The following is a 19,195-nucleotide window of genomic DNA, read 5'->3' as shown; positions in this document are numbered from 1 at the left end:
TCAGTCTCTCCAGATGGCAAAAGATGCTAAAATTGGCACACGCCTGTAATCCCAGCACTTTGGGAGGCTGAGGCAGGAGGACTGAACCCAGGAGTTCAAGACCAGCTTGGGCAACATGTTGAAACCCTGTCTCTACAAAAAATACAAAAATCAGCCAGGCATAGCAGTGCATGCCTGCGGATCCAGCTACTGGGGAGGCTGAGGTGGGAGGATCACTTGAGCCCAGAAGGTTGAGGCTGCAGTGAGCCAAGACTGTATCACTGCACTCCAGCCTAGGCGACAAAGTAAGACATTGTCTCAAAAAAAAAGATGCTAAAATTAAGAGATTCACTATCAAGGAAGTATACACTAAAGAAAAGGTCAAGGATGTGACTGTGCTACCTTTTGCTAAAACCTTAGAAACGGCAAAAGGTCAGAGTATTCAGTCATACAAAGGGCCCTTTCAAGAGAGTAAAAGCGTGCCTCACAGACCCTCTCACTTAAACCAGAAAGCCTTTAGGAAGCTTAAAGGTTCTGTCCCTTAGGTTTCTCAGCAGGTGAACAAGGCAGGGAAATATTTATCTTCAAAAGATTTGTATATGTGGCCTTTGTCTAATGGAATGAATCCCACTGAAATCCACAGAAGACCTACAAAGTTCTTAGGAAAATTATGTCAGCAGAAACACAGCCTGTTTGGATTGAAAGGGCCAAAAAGTACAAAATGACCCCCAAAATTCTACTGGCAGACCCCCAAAACTCTACTGGCAGTAAGCAGGCAGGATAAAACTACTCAGCTGCCACATGTGCTTCCTTTGTGAAAAAGGAAGAATGGCTCAGAGGGTGGAGTCAGTACCCAAAGGATCCAGCCCTACTCAGCCTCCTATTCCTATTCCTTTCCACCATAGTGGTTGTTATCCCTGGGTTTTGCCACTGTCCATTCTGGTTTGCAATCCCATTCAGGACCTTTTTCTCATTTAGTCATCTTTATAGCCCCACTTAGGATCCCACCTTGCTCCATTTTCTTTGTCCTGTTACCAACCAAATGCTACCCCTTACCTACCTTAAAAAGTTTCTGGGAGTGTTTAATCATAAAAGTCATCCCACTGTTTAACTTTGTGATATTCTCCTGAAGGTCATTTGCAGTGACCTATTCAGAGGAAAAGAAACCAAACAATGGGCATTAAGAGCTGGAAAGTAGTACTTACCAATAGGCTTGTTCTTTCTTTCTTTTTTTTTTTTTTTTTGAGACAGAGTCTTGCTCTGTCGCCAGGCTGGAGTGCAGTGGCGCGGTCTCAGCTCACTGCAACCTCGGCCTCCTGGGTTCAAGCGATTCTCCTGCCTCAGCCTCCCAAGTAGCTGGGATTATAGGCATGCGCCACTACGCCCAGTTAATTTTTCTATTTTTAGTAGAGATGGGGTTTCACCATGTTAGCCAGGCTGGTCTTGAACTCCTGACCTCGTGATCTGCCCGCCTTGGCCTCCCAAAGTGCTGGGATTACAGGCATAAGCCATCGTGCCTGGCCAGCTTGTTCTTTCAAATGTATGAAGTTTCTATCCCTAACCTAGGTGCCTCTAATACAATGTTTAATTCTGGAAAGACTTTTTGGTTCAGCAGGATATGACATAATCTAGAAAAACAATGTGTCCCTGAAGTGATGAGGAAATCCTTGAAAACCAATTTTCATTTCCTAATTCTGCTTGAAAATTAGACATGTAAGCAAAATTGGCAAAGAAAATCTAGTCTAGGATGACTGGGCACAGTGGCACACACCTGTAATCCCAGCACTTTGGGAGGCCGAGGCTGGCGGATCACGACATCAGGAGATCAAGACCATCCTGGCTAACACGGTGAAATCCCGTCTCTACTAAAAAATACAAAAAAATTATCCGGGCCTGGTGGCGGGCGCCTGTAATCCTAGCTACTCGGGAGGCTGAGGCAGGAGAATGGCGTGAACCCGGGAGGCGGAGCTTGCAGTGAGCCGAGATTGCACCACTGCACTCCAACCTGGGTAACAGAGTCAGAATCCGTCTCAAAAAAAAAAAGAAAAAGAAAAAAGAAAATCTAGTCTAGGATTCAAAATGGGCCAAAAAACCAGAATCTGTTCCAGCCATCAAGGACACCACTGCCTCTTTAGAAAACTAGAGTTTCTCCAAAGACAAAAGAGAATGGTCACTACTGATACCAAAGGTGACATCTGTTTCTTAAAAACACAGTAAAATTGTCATTGATTCCCTTCCTTTGTTTCTCCTGTCTTTTTTAAATACTTCAGTAACTCTACTATTCCAAAGCCCTCATTTTCAACATGTATCTTTGTTACTCTGTTTGCTTTTAAATACTTTTTTTTTTAGAGATAGGGTCTCGCTTTGGCACCCAGGTTGGAGTACAGTGGTGCAATCATAACTCACTGCAGCTGCAAACTCCTTGGCTCAAGCGATCCTTCCACTTCAGCCTCCCAAGCAGCTAGGAGCATAGGAATGTGCCACCTCGCCCAGCTTATGTGTCTTTTTCTTTTGTAGAGACAAGGTCTTGAAGTCTCACTATGCTGCCCAGGCTGGTCTCAACCTCCTGGCCTCAAGCAATCCTTCTACCTCAGCCTCCCAAAGTGCTGTGATTACAGGTGTAAGCCACCACTTCTTTTCATAACCACAGTTTACTCACTGCTTTTCTATAGTCTTGGTTAGCTAGTTCTAAAATTCCTTATGAGTCTTGATCTCCCTTTTTTTTTTTCTTTTTTTGAGACGAAGTCTCGCTCTGTGCCCCAGGCTGGAGTGCAGTGGCACAATCTCGGCTCACTGCAAGCTCCGCCTCCCGGGTTCACGCCATTCTCCTGCCTCAGCCTCCTGAGTAGCTGGACTACAGGCGCCCGCCACCGCGCCCAGCTAATTTTTTGTATTTTTAGTAGAGACGGGGTTTCACCATGTTAGCCAGGATGGTCTCGATCTCCTGACCTCGTGATCCACCCGTCTCGGCCTCCCAAAGTGCTGGGATTACAGGCGTGAGCCACTGCGCCCGGCCTTGATCTCCTTAATATGGACAAATGTTAATGTGTCGTCTTCTCCCCTACTCACCCCCAGAGGCTCTTCCTGGCCCAGAACTTTATTATTTTTTCACTAGTTATTTGTTAAGTAAAATGTTTCCCACAATCTCTCTCCTTTACCTTCCTTTTCTCATTTCTTATAATCTCAAAAATTTTTTATAAATTACTATAACCGGCCGGGCGCGGTGGCTCAAGCCTGTAATCCCAGCACTTTGGGAGGCCGAGACGGGCGGATCACGAGGTCAGGAGATCGAGACCATCCTGGCTAACACGGTGAAACCCCGTCTCTACTAAAAAATACAAAAAACTAGCCGGGCGAAGTGGCGGGCGCCTGTAGTCCCAGCTACTTGGGAGGCTGAGGCAGGAGAATGGCGTGAACCCGGGAGGCGGAGCTTGCAGTGAGCTGAGATCCGGCCACTGCACTCCAGCCTGGGCAACAGAGCATGACTCCGTCTCAAAAAAAAAAAAAAAAAAAAAAAAATTACTATAACCTATTTCTATTATCTTCCCAACAGCCTTGTGGGGTAAGTAGTAAAGCTATTACAGTATATCCTCACTTAAGGCGTCAATAGGTTCTTGGAAACTATGACGTTAAGTGCACCAACATACAGCAGGTCCTCGAATAACATCGTTTTCTTCAACATCTTTTCATTATAACATTGATGAGAAAACTAATTTGTTTTGTTATAGGTTATTTTGATTAAAGTTTCAGTTTCCAAGAACCTATCAACAATGTTAATAGGTTGAGGACTTACTGTATTATGCCCAGTTTACAGAGGAAAAGCCTACGCATAGGAAAGGTAAAAGACTAAACAAACAAAAAATGGCTTGTAGACAGCTTCTTTAAAAAAAAAAGTAAAAGGCCAGGCGCAGTGGCTCACGCCTGTAATCCCAGAACTTCAAGAGGCAGCGGTGGGTGGATCACCTGGGGTCAGTAGTTCAAGACCAGCCTGGCCAACATGGCAAAACCCCGTCTCTACCAAAAACAGAAAAATACAAATATTAACCAGGCATGGTGGTGCACGCCTGTAGTCCCAGCTACTCGGGAGGCTGAGGCAGGAGAATCGCTTGAACCTGGGAGGCAGAGATTGCAACAAGCTGAGGTTGCACCACTGCACTCCAGCCTGGGCAACAGAGCAAGACTCTGTCTCAAAAAAAAAAGGTTAAAGACATAGGTAACATTGCTGGTGTTTGGCTTCCAACCCACCTATCCTGGCTCACAACTCCATCACGTAGTAAAACCATATTATAAGTGGGCAGGAGTATAAGCTATGTACCTCCAGGTCAGCAAGTTGTTTAAAAGACTTTAGATGAGGCTGCAGTGAGCAATGATTGCGTTACTCCCCTCCAGTGTGGGCGACAGAATAAGACCCTATCTCAAAAAAATAGAAAAAAAGACTTCAGAGAATTTATTTCTGTGTTTTTATCCCTCAGGCATTAAAAAAAAAGAGAGAGAGAGAATGAGTTTATTTCTCATGTAAGTCACTGAGAAGACCATGGTCTCCATAATAAGAAGCAAGTTCAGCTTTATCCAAGAAGACTATATATACAGGAAATAGAAAAGTTAGGACAAGGCAGGATTGCTCTAAGTTTCATCTCATCTATAAATCCATAAGCTTGGTGACATTATCCCATAAGATCATACAGCTCTATTCTAATTTTATAACATTCGATCTTCAGAAACTAATTTAATTTCCCAAGAAGCCTTTCCTGTTAAGGACTCCACACTAAACAGCCAAAATTAGTATTCTAGTTTATTCAGTAGCTACAATTTCCCACTAAGAGTTTCCACTAATACAATGCCATGTAGGTTTATCAGAGATTGATTTATAAGTGAAGTTAGCAGGAATTGGCCCTCTCAGGTCTGATGACTCTTCAATGAACTAATAAAGTAAGTTCCCAACCTCATAAAGCTGAAGGCTAGACTTTGGACCCCTGATAATCTCACCGACGTATAGCTACAGAATGAGGCCCAGCCCAAGAAAACCAAGCAATCTTTACTCTTCCCGTCAACACTCACATTTTTTGGCCACAGGACATGGGGTGCAAACATAAGGGCAAGGTTATAGGCTGACATCTTGTTCTTGTCTTGTTTCTTTGCTGTCTGGTATAGGAGATCAAGCAATAACTTCAGCAAATTACGATTAGGAGGAGGGAGAATGAGGAAGAGCAACTGGAGAGCCTCAATTTGCCGGTCCTTGTCTGGTATATTGGTCTTGTTTCCTTTATCATCAAACTGCATCAAATCTTGAGGACAAAAGAGAATTTGCAAAGCGAGGAGAAAATATCAGCAAGAAAAATCAGTGCTTTCACCATCATCCTCCCCTCAACTCCATCAAAGAAAGGAGGAAAAAAGATTCAGGCAGAAACACCATTCAAAGATTACAGCAAAACATAACAACAAAATAATGTCAATGCAATTCAACAATAAAAAGACCAAAAAAAGTTTGTTTGTTTGTTTGTTTGTTTGTTTGTTTGAGACGGAGTCTTGGTCTGTCACTCAGGCTGGAGTGCAGTGACACACTCTCAGCTCACTGCAACCTCTGCCTCCCGGGTTCAAGCGATTCTCCTGCCTCAGCCTCCCGAGTAGCTGGGACTACAGGCGCCCGCCACTACGCCCAGCTAATTTTTTGTATTTTTAGTAGACATGGGGTTTCACTGTGTTAGCCAGGATGGTCTCGATCTCCTGACCTTGTGATCCACCCGCCTCAGCCTCCCAAAGTGCTGGGATTACAGGTGTGAGCCACCACACCTGGCTAAAATTTTTTTTAATGTGTACAGGATTTGAATAGACATTCCTTCAGAAGCTATATAAGTGGCCAATAAGGCTTTGTATGCTCAGTATCATTAGCCATCAAGAAACTATAAATCAAAACCACAGTGACATACTACTTATACCCACTACAATGGCTAACACTACAAACAGATTGACAAAAATGTTGGCAAAGATGTAGAGAGAATTAAACCCTCCTATATTGCTGGTGGGAATATAAAATGGTATAACCACCTGGAAAACATTTTGGCAGTTCCTCAAAAAGTGAGAGTTACCATTTGACCAAGAAATTCAATTCCTAGGTATATACTCAAGAGAAATAAACACATATCCAAGTCAGGTGCAGTGGCACATGCCTGTAACCCCAGCACTTTGGGAAGCCAATGTGGGCAGATCGCTTGAGCCCAGGAGTTCAAGACTAGCCTGGGCAACATGGCGAAACCCCACCTCTATATAAAAAAAAAAAAAAAAAAAAAAAGATCCACACATGCCTTTGATTAAAAAAAGATCCACACATGCCACTCACTCCACTTCTCCCCACTCAGATATTTTACAGCTAAAAGAAAAATGAGAGTGAAAAATGAGAATGAATATGTCCTTATTCACAAGCTGCTCCTTATAACAGGCAGCTCCCAATGGAGTTAGAATTATTGGTTCTTCCCTAACAGACTAAAAAGGTTATCAATGAAAACAGTCCCCTGGATAATGAGAATTTCAAAGGACACTAATAACCATTTGAGTACAACTCATATAGACGTACAAATGATTACAGTGTATTATTTAAGCTGTTTAACCTCAGTAATTCCAGGTTTAGGAAAGGCAGGTAACATTGCTAGAAAATGTTCCCTGTTTTTTTTTTTTTTTTTTTTTTTTTTTTTGAGACGGAGTCTCGCTCTGTCGCCCAGGATGGAGTGCAGTGGCGCGATCTCGGCTCACTGCAAGCTCCACCTCCCGGGTTCACGCCATTCTCCCGCCTCAGCCTCCGAGTAGCTGGGACTACAGGCGCCCGCCACCACGCCCGGCTAGTTTTTTGCATTTTTAGTAGAGACGGGGTTTCACCATGTTAGCCAGGATGGTCTCGATCTCCTGACCTCGTGATCCACCTGCCTCGGCCTCCCAAAGTGCTGGGATTACAGGCTTGAGCCACCGCGCCCGGCCTGAAAATGTTCCCTGTTAATATGAAACTGAAAACAAAAATTCTTTCCAGCTATCAGCAAGGCATATGAAAGGCTACAACTGTGCCACGCCTCAGTATGTTCTTAAAGAACATTCAATCACAGGGTGGTAAAAGGGAGAATTTCAAATATTGCACTAAATGAATGAACTGAACTGGAAAGCAAACAAAACAAGCATCTTTCATGTTAACACTTATAAAAGAATATTTTCCAAATCTTTTTCAAAGGTCTAACATCTTTATTTCTCCCCAAAATAACTGTAAAATTATATAACATTCTAGTAATATTTACTCATTGCATCATTGGGATTGCTACTAAAAGTGCTAAAAAAAAAAAAAAAAAAAAAAACCTAATCATATTAGATTTTTTTTAATTCAAAACTTGTTTCTTTTTTTTTTTTCTTGAGACAGAGTCTTGCTCTGTCCCCCAGGCTGGAGTGCAGTGGTGCGATCTCCGCTCACTGCAAGCTCTGCCTCCCAGGTTCTCCTGCCTCAGCCTCCAGAGTAGCTGGGACTATACAGGTGCCCGCCACCACGCCCAGCTAATTTTTTGTATTTTCAGTAGAGACGGGTTTTCACCGTGTTAGCCAGGATGGTCTCGATCTACTGACCTCATGATCTGCCCACCTCGGCCTCCCAAAGTGATGGGATTACAGGCATGAGTCACCGCGCCAGGCCAAAACTTGTTTCTTTAAGTAGTAAAAATTATTCAAAAAGGAAAAAAACCTTATATTTCTTTTCCATATAATTAGAAGAAACAGGAAAAGTACTCAGGGGCAGAAAACTAAGCAACTGCAATAATGGATATTGATGCTATAAACACTTAGAGCCCATAGCAGCATAACAGACATGCAATTTAAGAATGAATTCCCTGCCACACAGGTAGAAAGGAGTATGAAGAAACTATTTATGAGCTGAAAATGGAACATTCTTCAAGATACAGTAAGTGAATAAAGCAAACCACAGAACCATGTGTATAATCTGTTACATAAAAATAGGAGAAAAGGAATATACATACTTGTTTGGGAATACACAAAATATCTCTGGAAGGATACTTTAGAAATCAATAACACTGGTCCGGGGGCTGCAGCTCATGCCTGCAATCCTAGCACTTTGGGAGACTGAGGAGGGAGATCACTTGAAGCCAGGAGTTTTGAGACCAGTCTGGGGAACAGGTTTTCTTTTTTTAAAAGAAAAAAAAATTTTTTAAATCAGTAACACTGATTGTTTCTGAGAAGAACTGGGCCTTGGGGAACAAATGTAGGAGAGGTTTTTACTATATATTATTTCAATCATCTGAATTTTGAACTATGTGTTTCTATTCAGAAAACAATTTTTTTAAAAAATAAATTTCCTTGGCTGGGCGTGGTAGCTCACACCTGTAATGCCAGCACTTTGGGAGGCTGAGGCAGGCAGATCACAAGGTCAAGCGATCAAGACCATCCTGGCCAACATGGTAAAATTCCATCTCTAGTAAAAATACAAAAATTAGCTGGGTGTGGTGGCGGGCACCTGTAATCCCAGCTACTCGGGAGGCTGAAACAGGAGAATCACTTGAACCCAGGAGGCGGAGGTTGCAGTGAGCCGAGATCGCACCATTACACTCCAGCCTGGTGATAGAGCGAGACTCCATCTCAAAAAAAAAAAAAAATTTTTTTTCAAGTGTAGCGATGTCCTCAACTGAGGCATAGAAATACTGAGCAAAAACCCCAAACCAAGGCAAAAATACCAAACCTGTAAACCTCTGAAATATATGAATCAATCCAATGAAAAGCATACATTTATTAAGCAACTAAAACGGATTGGGCACAGTGGCTCACGTCTATAATCCCAGCACTTCAGGAGGCCAAGGTGGGCAGATCGCTTGAGCCCAGGAGTTTGAGCCTCGGCAACATAGCGAAACCCAGTGTCTACAAAAAATACAAAAAATTTGCCAGGCGTGATGCCGCACGCCTGTAGTCCCAGCTACTCAGGAGGCTGAGGTGGCAGGCTCACCTGAGCCTGGGAGATCAAGGCTGCAGTGAGCCAAGGTTGCACCACTCCAGCCTAGGTGACAGAGTGAGATCCTGTTTCCAACTATAATGTTCAACACATTACTCGAGGATCTATCAGAGATTCAAAAATAAATAAAACTCAGACCATATCTTACTACCAGCTCCTTATTTCAATACAAAGCTTATTTATCAAGAAAGCCATTCGATTAAAATTAAATTTAACTAGCCAATACCTTTGAGTACCCAGAGAAGTCCAGCAACAACACGAAGTCTTAACCAATATTAATAGAAGTATTTCTGTGGGTCACAAGCAACAGAAAATTCCTAGGAACTTTACTAAATTTAAAGAAATGTATTTACATCTCCTTCTTACTTCCTATACTCACCAGCGATTTTAAGGTGTGCGTTGAAATGTTTATGTGTCAGCAGAGGCTCCGGCAACTCTCCTAGAAACATCTTCAGCAAAGTGGCAACATCATTTGAGTGAAACTCCCCTGATTCCAAGTCAATGTCAGTTCCATTATTGAGAGCATCCCTTAAAATCTGCTGTCGGACACTATTACCTGGTACTCTAAACAAACCCTCTACTCGTAAGTCTGTTTAGCATAAAAGAAAGCAGAGGACAGGCAAAAAGGAAGCAGAAATATTATGATTAAAATACACGGTCTAAAGACTACACTTAAAAGACCCTTTACAAAGCCTTTCAAGTAAGTTTTTGCCTTTTTTCATCAGTGTAGTTTAGAACCTACAGACCTCCTGAGGAGACATATCTGAACGCCCTTGGGCACTTGGAGATCTTCCAAACTAAAAGGTAGTCCTCCCAGGAGTCATTCAATCTCCTGAAGTATGTACAGACAATCTGAATTTAACCCAATCAATGGTCAGGATTAGCTTGAAAAATATATTTTAAAAAAGCCAAATCTCCCTAAAGACCTCTTCTTGTTTATCCCAGACTTCATTTTGAGGGGCTACATACATCTGTGGATGTTTGTAGCTCTTGTAAGCTGTTTTCCCAGCCCAGAATGAATCCAGAGTCTCTGCACTGCTCCAGGAATTAGAACTCTAATGTGTCAAATTCCTAAGAGATTCCCAGAAGCTTTAGAGTCATCCCAACTATTCATCCCTAGGCCAGAGGCAATAGCTCATGCCTATAATCTCAACACTTTGGGAGGCCTAGGCAGGTGAATCACTTGAGCACAGTTCAAGACAAGCCTAGGCAATATGGCAAAATCCCATCTCTACAAAAAAACTACAAAAAGTAGCCAGGTGTGGTGGTGCAAGCTTGTGATCCCAGTTACTAGGGAGGCCGAGGTGGGAGAATCACCTGAGCCTGGGAGGTCAAGGCTGCAGTGAGCCAAGATCGCACCACTGTACCCCAGCCGGGGTGACAGAATGAGACTTTGTCTCAAAAAAAAAAAGTAAAGCGTGTGTTTTAAGCATAGAATTCTGGAGAAAAAAGGTATCATGCTCTCTTAAATAAATGCAATGATTCTTTAGTGACAACATATTTTTCCAGAAGAAATGTCTCTCTGAGGCAAGAGGTAAATGTGACTTCATAGACACGGTCTAATTTATATACACTTTTAGAGTGTAAAGCAAATGAATATGAGATGAAGTTTAAAAGGAAATATATTTAAAAACATGCCACCTGAAATTAACACTGGTTAGTTCCTTTGATGGTTAATTGGCACCTACTAACTCCAGGCAATTAGCTCTCAACAGAAAACAGAATTCTTCATTAAACAAAGAATGATAAAATTTCAAGTAGTCTTACTTTTGTGTAGATATTCAATCAGTTGGTATATCTGGGCAATGCCTTCCTCTGTCAGTGGGGACCCAAATATCACTCCTTTTTCTGAAAAACCATATGATATGACAGGGCTATATTTCACACAAATAGTACAAAATCATCACACTTAAAACCACTCAAGCATCCTATTTTACAATTCAGCAAGCGTTTTCACATGGTCAGTAAACAAAAACCTTAGAACTGGAAGTGCACCAGAAAATGCAAGCAGGATAACTCTCAATCAGTTCTCTCCAAGTTCAATATTAGACTGTAGGTTCCTTGAAGGCAAATACCATCTTCTTTTTTAAGTAAGAAGCGTATATCTAGTAAGTAAGAAGGAGGTATCTAGCATGTTAGTATTTAATTTAACAAACAAACAGAAGGCCAGGCATGGTGGCTCACACCTGTAATCCCAGCGCTTTGGGAGGCTGAGGTGGGAGGACTGCTTGAAGCCAGGAGTTTGAGACCAGCCTGGGCAACATAGTGAGACCCCGTTTCTACAAAAAATAGAAAACAGGCATGGCGTCATGCATCTGTAGTCCCAGCTACTGGGAGCTGAGACAGAAGGATAGATTGAGCCCAGGAATTCAAGGCTGCAGTGAGCTATGACACCACTGCGCTCCAGCATCGGCAACAGAGTGAGACCCCATCCCTGAAAAAAAAGAAAATTCAAGCTTTCTGCTCTATAGTCTCTAGCTATGTAACTATGGTTTTTTAAAGATCATTTTCACATGTTAATAGGGCACGAAAATCAAGATGCCCCTGATAACTACCTAAGTTAATCATGTCATCATCTCTCAGGGACTGAAAATATTTGCTTTAGTTTAATTATTTATTTATCTAGACAGTTTTTACAATTTGTATCACAATTACTTAAGGTGTTACTACTTATAAAAACTGAAAAAGACGGCCAAAAAAAAGCTCTAAGTTAATAGCAACTCTTCAGTGAATGTGTAGATGTTGAGAGAGAAGCCCAGGGAGCAGCTGAGGCCTGCCCACCCTTCACAGACATATGTCCTACCCTTTCGCTTGAGAGACATGAGAGACCGGAAGAATCCTGACGCTGGGCCGGCCCCGCCAGGCAACTTAAGGTCCACTTCCCCCATCAGCTGAGCCAACTCAGTTCCAGGTAAATCGATGAGCCTTGTAATATTGCTGACCACCAACTCAGTGAAAACCTCAGGTTTCTCATGTCGGAGTTTCTCCACAAAAAAGTCAGGATTAAAGATAATGGGCTGACCTCGAAGGGAAGAATCATTGCAGATCACAAAACTGCAGATGGCATCACTGAAAAACACAGAAGAAAATCTTTTGGGACATGATTTTTGTATGTTTCTTATGCACTACTCATTGGGTTACTTGGTCCTGACTCCACGCAAAGGCAGAGGTTTCCTTATAGTCTGCTTCCTTTAATTGAGCCAGATGCCCTTGAACACTGTTCCTTATAACCACAAAGCCTCACAGAGGGGAAGGCATTTACAGGTACATAAAACGGTAATTAATTCCACTTTTCCCATGTCCACAAATAGGTTTTACTTTAAAATCCTTCAATTCTGGATGCCTCTGACCCATCCATCATCATCTAAGTCCAACCTCTGCTCAGACAGGTTCTTCTCTCTAGGGCTCCTGATCTTAGCTGGGTCTCCACTCCTACATTACATTGGGCTATACTCCTGGCAAAGCTCCTTGAATCTCAGAAATATTTCCTTCCCTGTTCTTTGTTTCCCAATGCCTACTTTACCCCTGTATTAGTTCATTTTCATACTGCTATGAAGAAATGCCCAAGACTAGGTAATTTATAAAGAAAAAGAGCTTTAACGGACTCACAGTTCCACATGACTGGGGAGGCCTCACAATCATGGCAGAAGGCGAAGGAGGAACAAAGGCACATCTTACATGGTAGCATGTTGGGAACAGACACCAAAATACGGCCAAAAACTGGCCCCAAAACTGGCCATAAACAAAATCTCTGCAGCACGGTGACATGTTCATGATGGCCATGACGCCTATGCTGGAAGATTGTGGGTTTACCGGAATGAGAGCAAGGAACACCTGGCCCACCCACAGTGGAAAACCCCTTAAAGGCATTCTTAAAACCACAAACAATAGCATGAACAATCTGTGCCTTAAGGACATGCTCCTGCTGCAGTTAACTAGCCAAACCCATCCCTTTATTTTGGCCCATCCCTTTGTTTCCCATAAGGAATAATTTTAGTTAATCTATAATCTATAAAAACAATGCTTATCACTGGCTTACTGTTAATAAATACATGGGTAAATCTCTGTTCAGGGCTCTCAACTCTGAAGGCTGTGAGACCCCTGATTTCCTACTTCACACCTCTATATTTCTGTGTGTGAGTCTTTAATTCCTCTAGCACCGCTGGGTTAGGGTCTCCCTAACCACGCTGGTCTCTGCAAGTTGTGGGGCCCGAATCCAGGTCGAAAGGTCGCCGGAGAGACGGTTGGAGAACATGGAAAACTAAGCTGGAGAACACCCAAGTACTCTTAAAGCAATCCCCGTGGTGATTAAGAAGGGGAGCTCAGAAGCATCAGGGTAACAAAGGGACAAGTGTGGGCTCTGGTTCGTTCCACCATGGAACCTTTTCACACTAATGATGAGGAGGAAGGAGAGTATAATGAAGTAACAGAAGAGGTGACAGAGCAGGTTTGTTTGCCAGCTAAAGCTAAAGCAGCAAAGGAGGGAGAGGTTCATCCCTACCTTTCTGTATCCCCTCATTATTATTTTGAAGAAAAAGAGTGGCCTGACCCTCCAGATCTTTCTTTTCCAGAAGACACTGGGCGAAAAGTAGTTGCCCCAGTGACTGTTCGAGCAGTGCCTCAAGCGACCGCTCTTAGTTCTATTCAGGCAAGAATTCAGCAAGCTAGACGAGAAGGTGATATAGAGGCTTGGCAGTTCCCTGTTAGAATACACCCCCCAGATCAACAGGGAAATATTATAGCTACATTTGAGCCTTTTCCTTTTAATTACTCAAAGAATTTAAACAAGCTATAAATCAGTATATACCAGGTTCTCCTTTTGTAATGGGACTGTTAAAGAATGTTGCTGTTTCCAGTCGCATGATTCCTACTGACTGGGACGCTCTTACTCGAGCTTGTCTAACTCCTGCTCAGTTCTTACAATTTAAAACTTGGTGGGCAGATGAAGCTTCCATTCAGGCTGGTCGAAATGCCCAGGCCCAACATCAAATTAATATAACTGCAGACCAACTTTTGGGGGTTGGCAGCTGGGCTGGTTTAGATGCACAACTGGTCATGCAGGATGATGCCATACAACAGCTTAGGCGAGAGTACATTAGAGCTTGGGGAAAAAAATCACTTCAGGTGGAGAACAATACTCTTCCTTCACTGCTACAAAACAGGGACTAAGAGACCCACACATTGATTTCATAGCTGGGATACAGGAGTATCTTAAACAGATGATTGCAGATTTGGCTGCTCAGAATGTAGTGTTGCAGTTATTAGCTTTCGACAATGCTAATCCCGATTGCCAGGCTGCTCTGCGACCTATCAGAGGGAAAGCACATTTAGTTGATTATATCAAGGCCTGTGATGGTATCGGAGGTAATCTGCATAAAGCTACTTTGTTGGCACAGGCAATGGTAAGACTGAGAGTGGATAAAGGAAATACTCTGTTTCCTGGAGCTTGTTTTAACTGTGGGAAGCATGGTCATACTAAAAAAGAATGTAGAAAAAATCAGCAAGTCAGGTCACCCAATAGGGGAAAAAAGAACACTGCTGAGACTGAAATATGTCCAAAATGTAAAAAAGGAAAACACTGGGCTAATTGGTGTCACTCTAAGTTTGATAAAGAAGGGAACCCTAGGCCGGGCACAGTGGTTCACATCTGTAATCTCAGAACTTTGGGAGGCCGAGACGAGCAGATCATGAGGTCAGGAGATCGAGACCATCCTGGCTAACATGGTGAAACCCCGTCTCTACTAAAAATAGAAAAAATTAGCTGGGCGTGGTGGCGGGCGACTGTAGTCCCAGCTACTTGGGAGGCTGAGGCAGGAGAATGGCATGAACCCAGGAGGCGGAGCTTGCAGTGAGCCGAGATCGCACCACTGCACTCCAGCCTGGGCGAGGAGCAAGACTCCGTCTCAAAAAAAAAAAAAAAGGCCGGGCGCGGTGGCTCAAGCCTGTAATCCCAGCACTTTGGGAGGCCGAGACGGGCGGATCACGAGGTCAGGAGTTCGAGACCATCCTGGCTAACACGGTGAAACCCCGTCTCTACTAAAAAATACAAAAAACTAGCCGGGCGAGGTGGCGGGCACCTGTAGTCCCGGCTACTCGGGAGGCTGAGGCAGGAGAATGGCGTACAAACCCGGGAGGCGGAGCTTGCAGTGAGCTGAGATCCGGCCACTGCACTCCAGCCTGGGCGACACAGCGAGACTCCGTCTCAAAAAAAAAAAAAAAAAAAAAGGAAGGAACCCAATTTCAGGAAACGCCATGAAGGGCCCATCCCAGGCCCCATTCTAAACCGAGGCATTTCCAGCTCAGGCCATTCCCTCACCCCCCATACAATGTCTGTCCCCCGCCACAGCCAATAGTGCCGCAGTAGATTTATGCTGCACAAAAGCTGTGAGTCTTCTGCCTGGGGAACTGCCACGAAAGGTCCCAACAGGAGTCTATGGTCCCTTGCCAGCAGGGACAATAGGAATACTTTTTGGAAGGTCTAGTTTAAGTTTAAAAGGGGTACAAATACATATAGGAGTCACTGATTCAGATTACAATGGGAAATTCAAATTGTTATATCTACTTCTGTTCCCTGGAAAGCAGAGCCAGGATAGCACATAGCAGGGCCATGATAGCGCATAGCAGAGCCAGGATAGCACAAAGCACAGCTCCTGACTGTGCCGTATGTGGGAATGGGAAAAAGTGAAATTAAACAAAGAAGAAGATTTGGAAGCACAAATAAGCAAGGCAAAGCAGCTTACTGGGTAAATCAAGTTACTAATAAATGCCCTACCTGTGAAATAACTATTCAGGGAAAGAAATTTAAAGGTTTGGTAGATACAGGAGTCAACATTTCAGTCATTTCTCTACAGCACTGGTCGTCCACATGGCCAATTCAACCCACTCAATTTGACATAGCTGGAGTTGGTAAAGCCCCTGAAGTATATCAAAGTGTTATATTTTGCATTGTGAGGGTCCCGATGGACAACCTGGGACTATTCAACCAATTATAATTTCTGTACCTATAAATTTATGGGGAAGAGATTTATTACAACAACGGGGAACACAAGTTCTAATTCCAGAACAATTATATAGCCCTCAAAGTCAACATACAATGCATGAAATGGGGTATGTCCCTGGTATGGGACTAGAAAAAAATTTGCAAGGTTTGAAAGAACTGCTTCAAGTGGAAAGACAAAGTTCCTGCCAAATATTAGGATATCATTTTTGATGGCAGCCATTGTTAAGCCTCCAGAACTTACACCTTTAAAATGGTTAACAGATAAGCCAATTTGGATAGAACAATGGCCACTAAGTAAAGAGAAACTGGAAGCTTTAGAGAAATTAGTTACTGAACAATTAGAAAATGGACACATAGCTCCAACATTTTCCCCTTGGAATTCTCCAGTTTTCGTAATTAAGAAAAAAATCAGGTAAATGGAGAATATTAACTGACTTAAGAGCCATCAATTCAGTTATACAACCTACGGGAGCATTACAGCCAGTATTGCCTTCTCCTGCTATAATTCCAAAAACTTGGCCTTTAATAGTCATAGATTTAAAAGACTGTTTCTTTACTATCCCCTTAGCTGAGCAAGACTGTGAACAGTTTGCATTTACAATTCCTGTGGTAAACAACCTGCAGCCTACTAAGCGTTTTCATTGTTTCACAGATGGGTCTAGTAATGGTAAAGCTTCTTATTCTGGCTCAAAAAGTAAAGTTTTCCAGACGCCCTATACTTCAGCTCAAAAAGCGGAGCTTGTAGCTGTAATTGAGGTATTGACTGCTTTTAATATGCCTATTAATGTGATTTCTGACTCTTCATACGTGGTTCATTCCACACAGTTAATTAAAAATGCTCAGTTACTATTTCATACAGATACAAAACTGATGACAAAAACAAAAAAGGGGGAGAAAGAGAATATGGAACCCCACAGATGCAACTGAATCTAGCATTATTAACTTTAAATTTTTTGAGCCTGCCAAAAGGCCGGATGTTATCAGCAGCTGAACAGCATCTACAGAAACCAGTTGCAAAGACAGAAGCAGAACAATTGGTTTGGTGGGGAGATCTGATAACAAAAAGTTGGGAAAAGTAAAATAATAACTTGGAGTAGAGGTTATGCTTGTGTCTCTCCAGGACCACCGAATCAATAGCTGATTTGGATACCATCAAGATACCTGAAACCTTATCATGAGCCAGATGCCAAGGAAGAGATTCCAGGAGGATCCCAAGGACCCCCTGGCTGCAGCCATGTTGAGGCTGATACTGAGGAGGACCCCAACTGTCACGAGCAACACCCGTTGAACACAGCCACCCACCCGGGGACAGATCAAGAAGCTGTCGCAGATGGCAGAAGAAAACCTGAGGAAAGTAAAAGACCCAGTCACAATGAGTAATTTAATGGTAGCTATGATAGCAGTGATCACCACTGCCGTGAGTATTCCTTAAACAAGGGCTGACACAGAGAACAATTATACTTATTGGGCAGATTTATCAATCTTGGCTGGTAATAATGGCTGCATGTAATCACTCTATGACACAGTTACGCATGCTTGCTGATCTCAGTATTTACCATAATAAATCTGCTCCTATAATTGAGGCATATTGCCCTCAAAAACCTATTTGTAAACAAAATAGAACCTGGCCAGAAATAATGAACGTACTTGTTTAGGAAGATTGCATTGCAGAACAGGCAGCGGTGCTGCACAACGATTCCTATGGAATCGTTATTGATTGGTCCCCTAAGGGGATGTTTGGCTTGAATTGCACCTCTCAGTCTGCATGCCATGGTCACACTATGTTAAGATGATCTGAACAAAATGGTCAGATGGTAGAAATGATAAGAAGTACAGAAAAGTTCCTATTATCTGGAACCATGGCAATATAGTGGCACCTCAACCTCAAATGATATGGCCCGCTCTAGGAGCTTAACATAAGGATTTGTGGAAACTATTAAATGCTCTTAATAAGATCAAAATTTAGGAAAGAATAAAAAAGCATCTAGAATGACACTCTACAAACTTGTCTTTGGATATTGCAAAATTAAAATAACAAATATTCAAAACATCCCAGGTACACCTGACCTTAATGCCAGGAACTTGAGTGCTTGAAGGAGTTGCAGACAGATTAGCAGCTAATAACCCATTAAAAAGGATAAAAACACTTGGAAGCTCTGTGATTTCAATGATGATTGTGCTTTTAATCTATGTTGTTTGTCTTTGTATAGTCTGCAGATGTGGATTCTGACTCCTGTGAGAAGTAGCTCACCGTGACAAAGCTGCCTTTGCTTTTATCGCTTTGCAAATCAAAGAAGGGGAACAGGTTGAGAACAGGCCCCCCAAAATCTGGTCCCAAAACTGGCCATAAACAAAATCTCTGCAGCACCGTGACATATTCATGATGGCCATGACGCCCATGATGGAAGATTGTGGGTTTACCTGAATGAGGGCAAGGAATCCTTGGCCCACCCAGGGTGGAAAACCACTTAAAGGCGTTCTTAAAACCACAAACAATAGCATGAACAATCTGTGCCTTAAGGACATGCTCCTGCTGCAGTTAACTAGCCAAACCCATCCCTTTATTTCGGCCCATCCCTTTGTTTCCCATAAAGAATACTCTTACTTCATCTATAATCTATAAAAACAAGGCTCATCATTGGCTTGCTGTTAATAAATACATGGGTAAATCTCTGTTCAGGGCTCTCAGCTCTGAAGGCTGTGAGACCCCTGATTTCCCACTTCAAACCCCTATATTTCTGTGTGTGTGTCTTTAATTCCTCTAGCGCTGCTGGGTTAGGGTCTCCCCAGACGAACTGGTCTCAGCAGCAGCAGGTAAGAGTGTGTGTGCAGGGTAACTGCCCTTTATAAAACCATCGGATCTCATGAGACTTATTCCCGTGGGGAAAAACCACCCCATGATTCAATTACCTTCAACTGAGTTCCTCTCATGACATGTGGGGATTATGAGAGCTATAATTCAAAATGAGATTTGGGTGGGGACACAACCAAACCATATAATTCCACCCCAGCCCCTCCCAAATCTCATGTCCTCACATTTCAAAACCAATTATGCCTCCCCAACAGTCCCCCAAAGTCTTAACTCATTTCATCATTAACTCGAAAGTCCATAGTCCAAAGTCTCATCTGAGACAAGTCCCTTCTGCCTATGAGCCTGTAAAATCAAAAGCAAGTTAGTTACTTCCTAGGTACAATGAGGGTACAGGCATTGGGTAAATACACCCATTCCA

The 19,195-nt window shown here is 42.8% G+C and overlaps 1 protein-coding gene across 10 annotated transcripts in view; it reads right to left on the bottom strand.

Annotated features, from left to right (window-relative positions):
* Positions 1-19,195, bottom strand: part of LOC105478453 (Rho GTPase activating protein 19) — a 79,327-nt gene that overhangs the window by 35,094 nt on the left and 25,038 nt on the right. For 3 of the 10 annotated variants that reach the window (XM_071069364.1, XM_071069362.1, XM_071069363.1), the window contains exons 2-7: positions 11,769-12,034; positions 11,152-11,244; positions 10,733-10,813; positions 9,345-9,554; positions 5,038-5,264; positions 1,040-1,126 (exon numbers count right to left, since the gene is read on the bottom strand). In XM_071069364.1, the coding sequence (XP_070925465.1) occupies positions 1,040-1,126; positions 5,038-5,264; positions 9,345-9,554; positions 10,733-10,813; positions 11,152-11,244; positions 11,769-12,034 (964 nt within the window). The remainder of the gene's footprint in view (positions 1-1,039; positions 1,127-5,037; positions 5,265-9,344; positions 9,555-10,732; positions 10,814-11,151; positions 11,245-11,768; positions 12,035-19,195) is intronic. The other 7 variants (XM_071069370.1, XM_071069371.1, XM_071069368.1 and 4 more) reach the window with 6 other exon arrangements.

Source organism: Macaca nemestrina, chromosome 9 (assembly GCF_043159975.1).
Source record: "Macaca nemestrina isolate mMacNem1 chromosome 9, mMacNem.hap1, whole genome shotgun sequence".
Lineage (NCBI taxonomy): Eukaryota > Metazoa > Chordata > Mammalia > Primates > Cercopithecidae > Macaca > Macaca nemestrina.
This window is presented reverse-complemented; position numbering and strand designations above follow the sequence as displayed.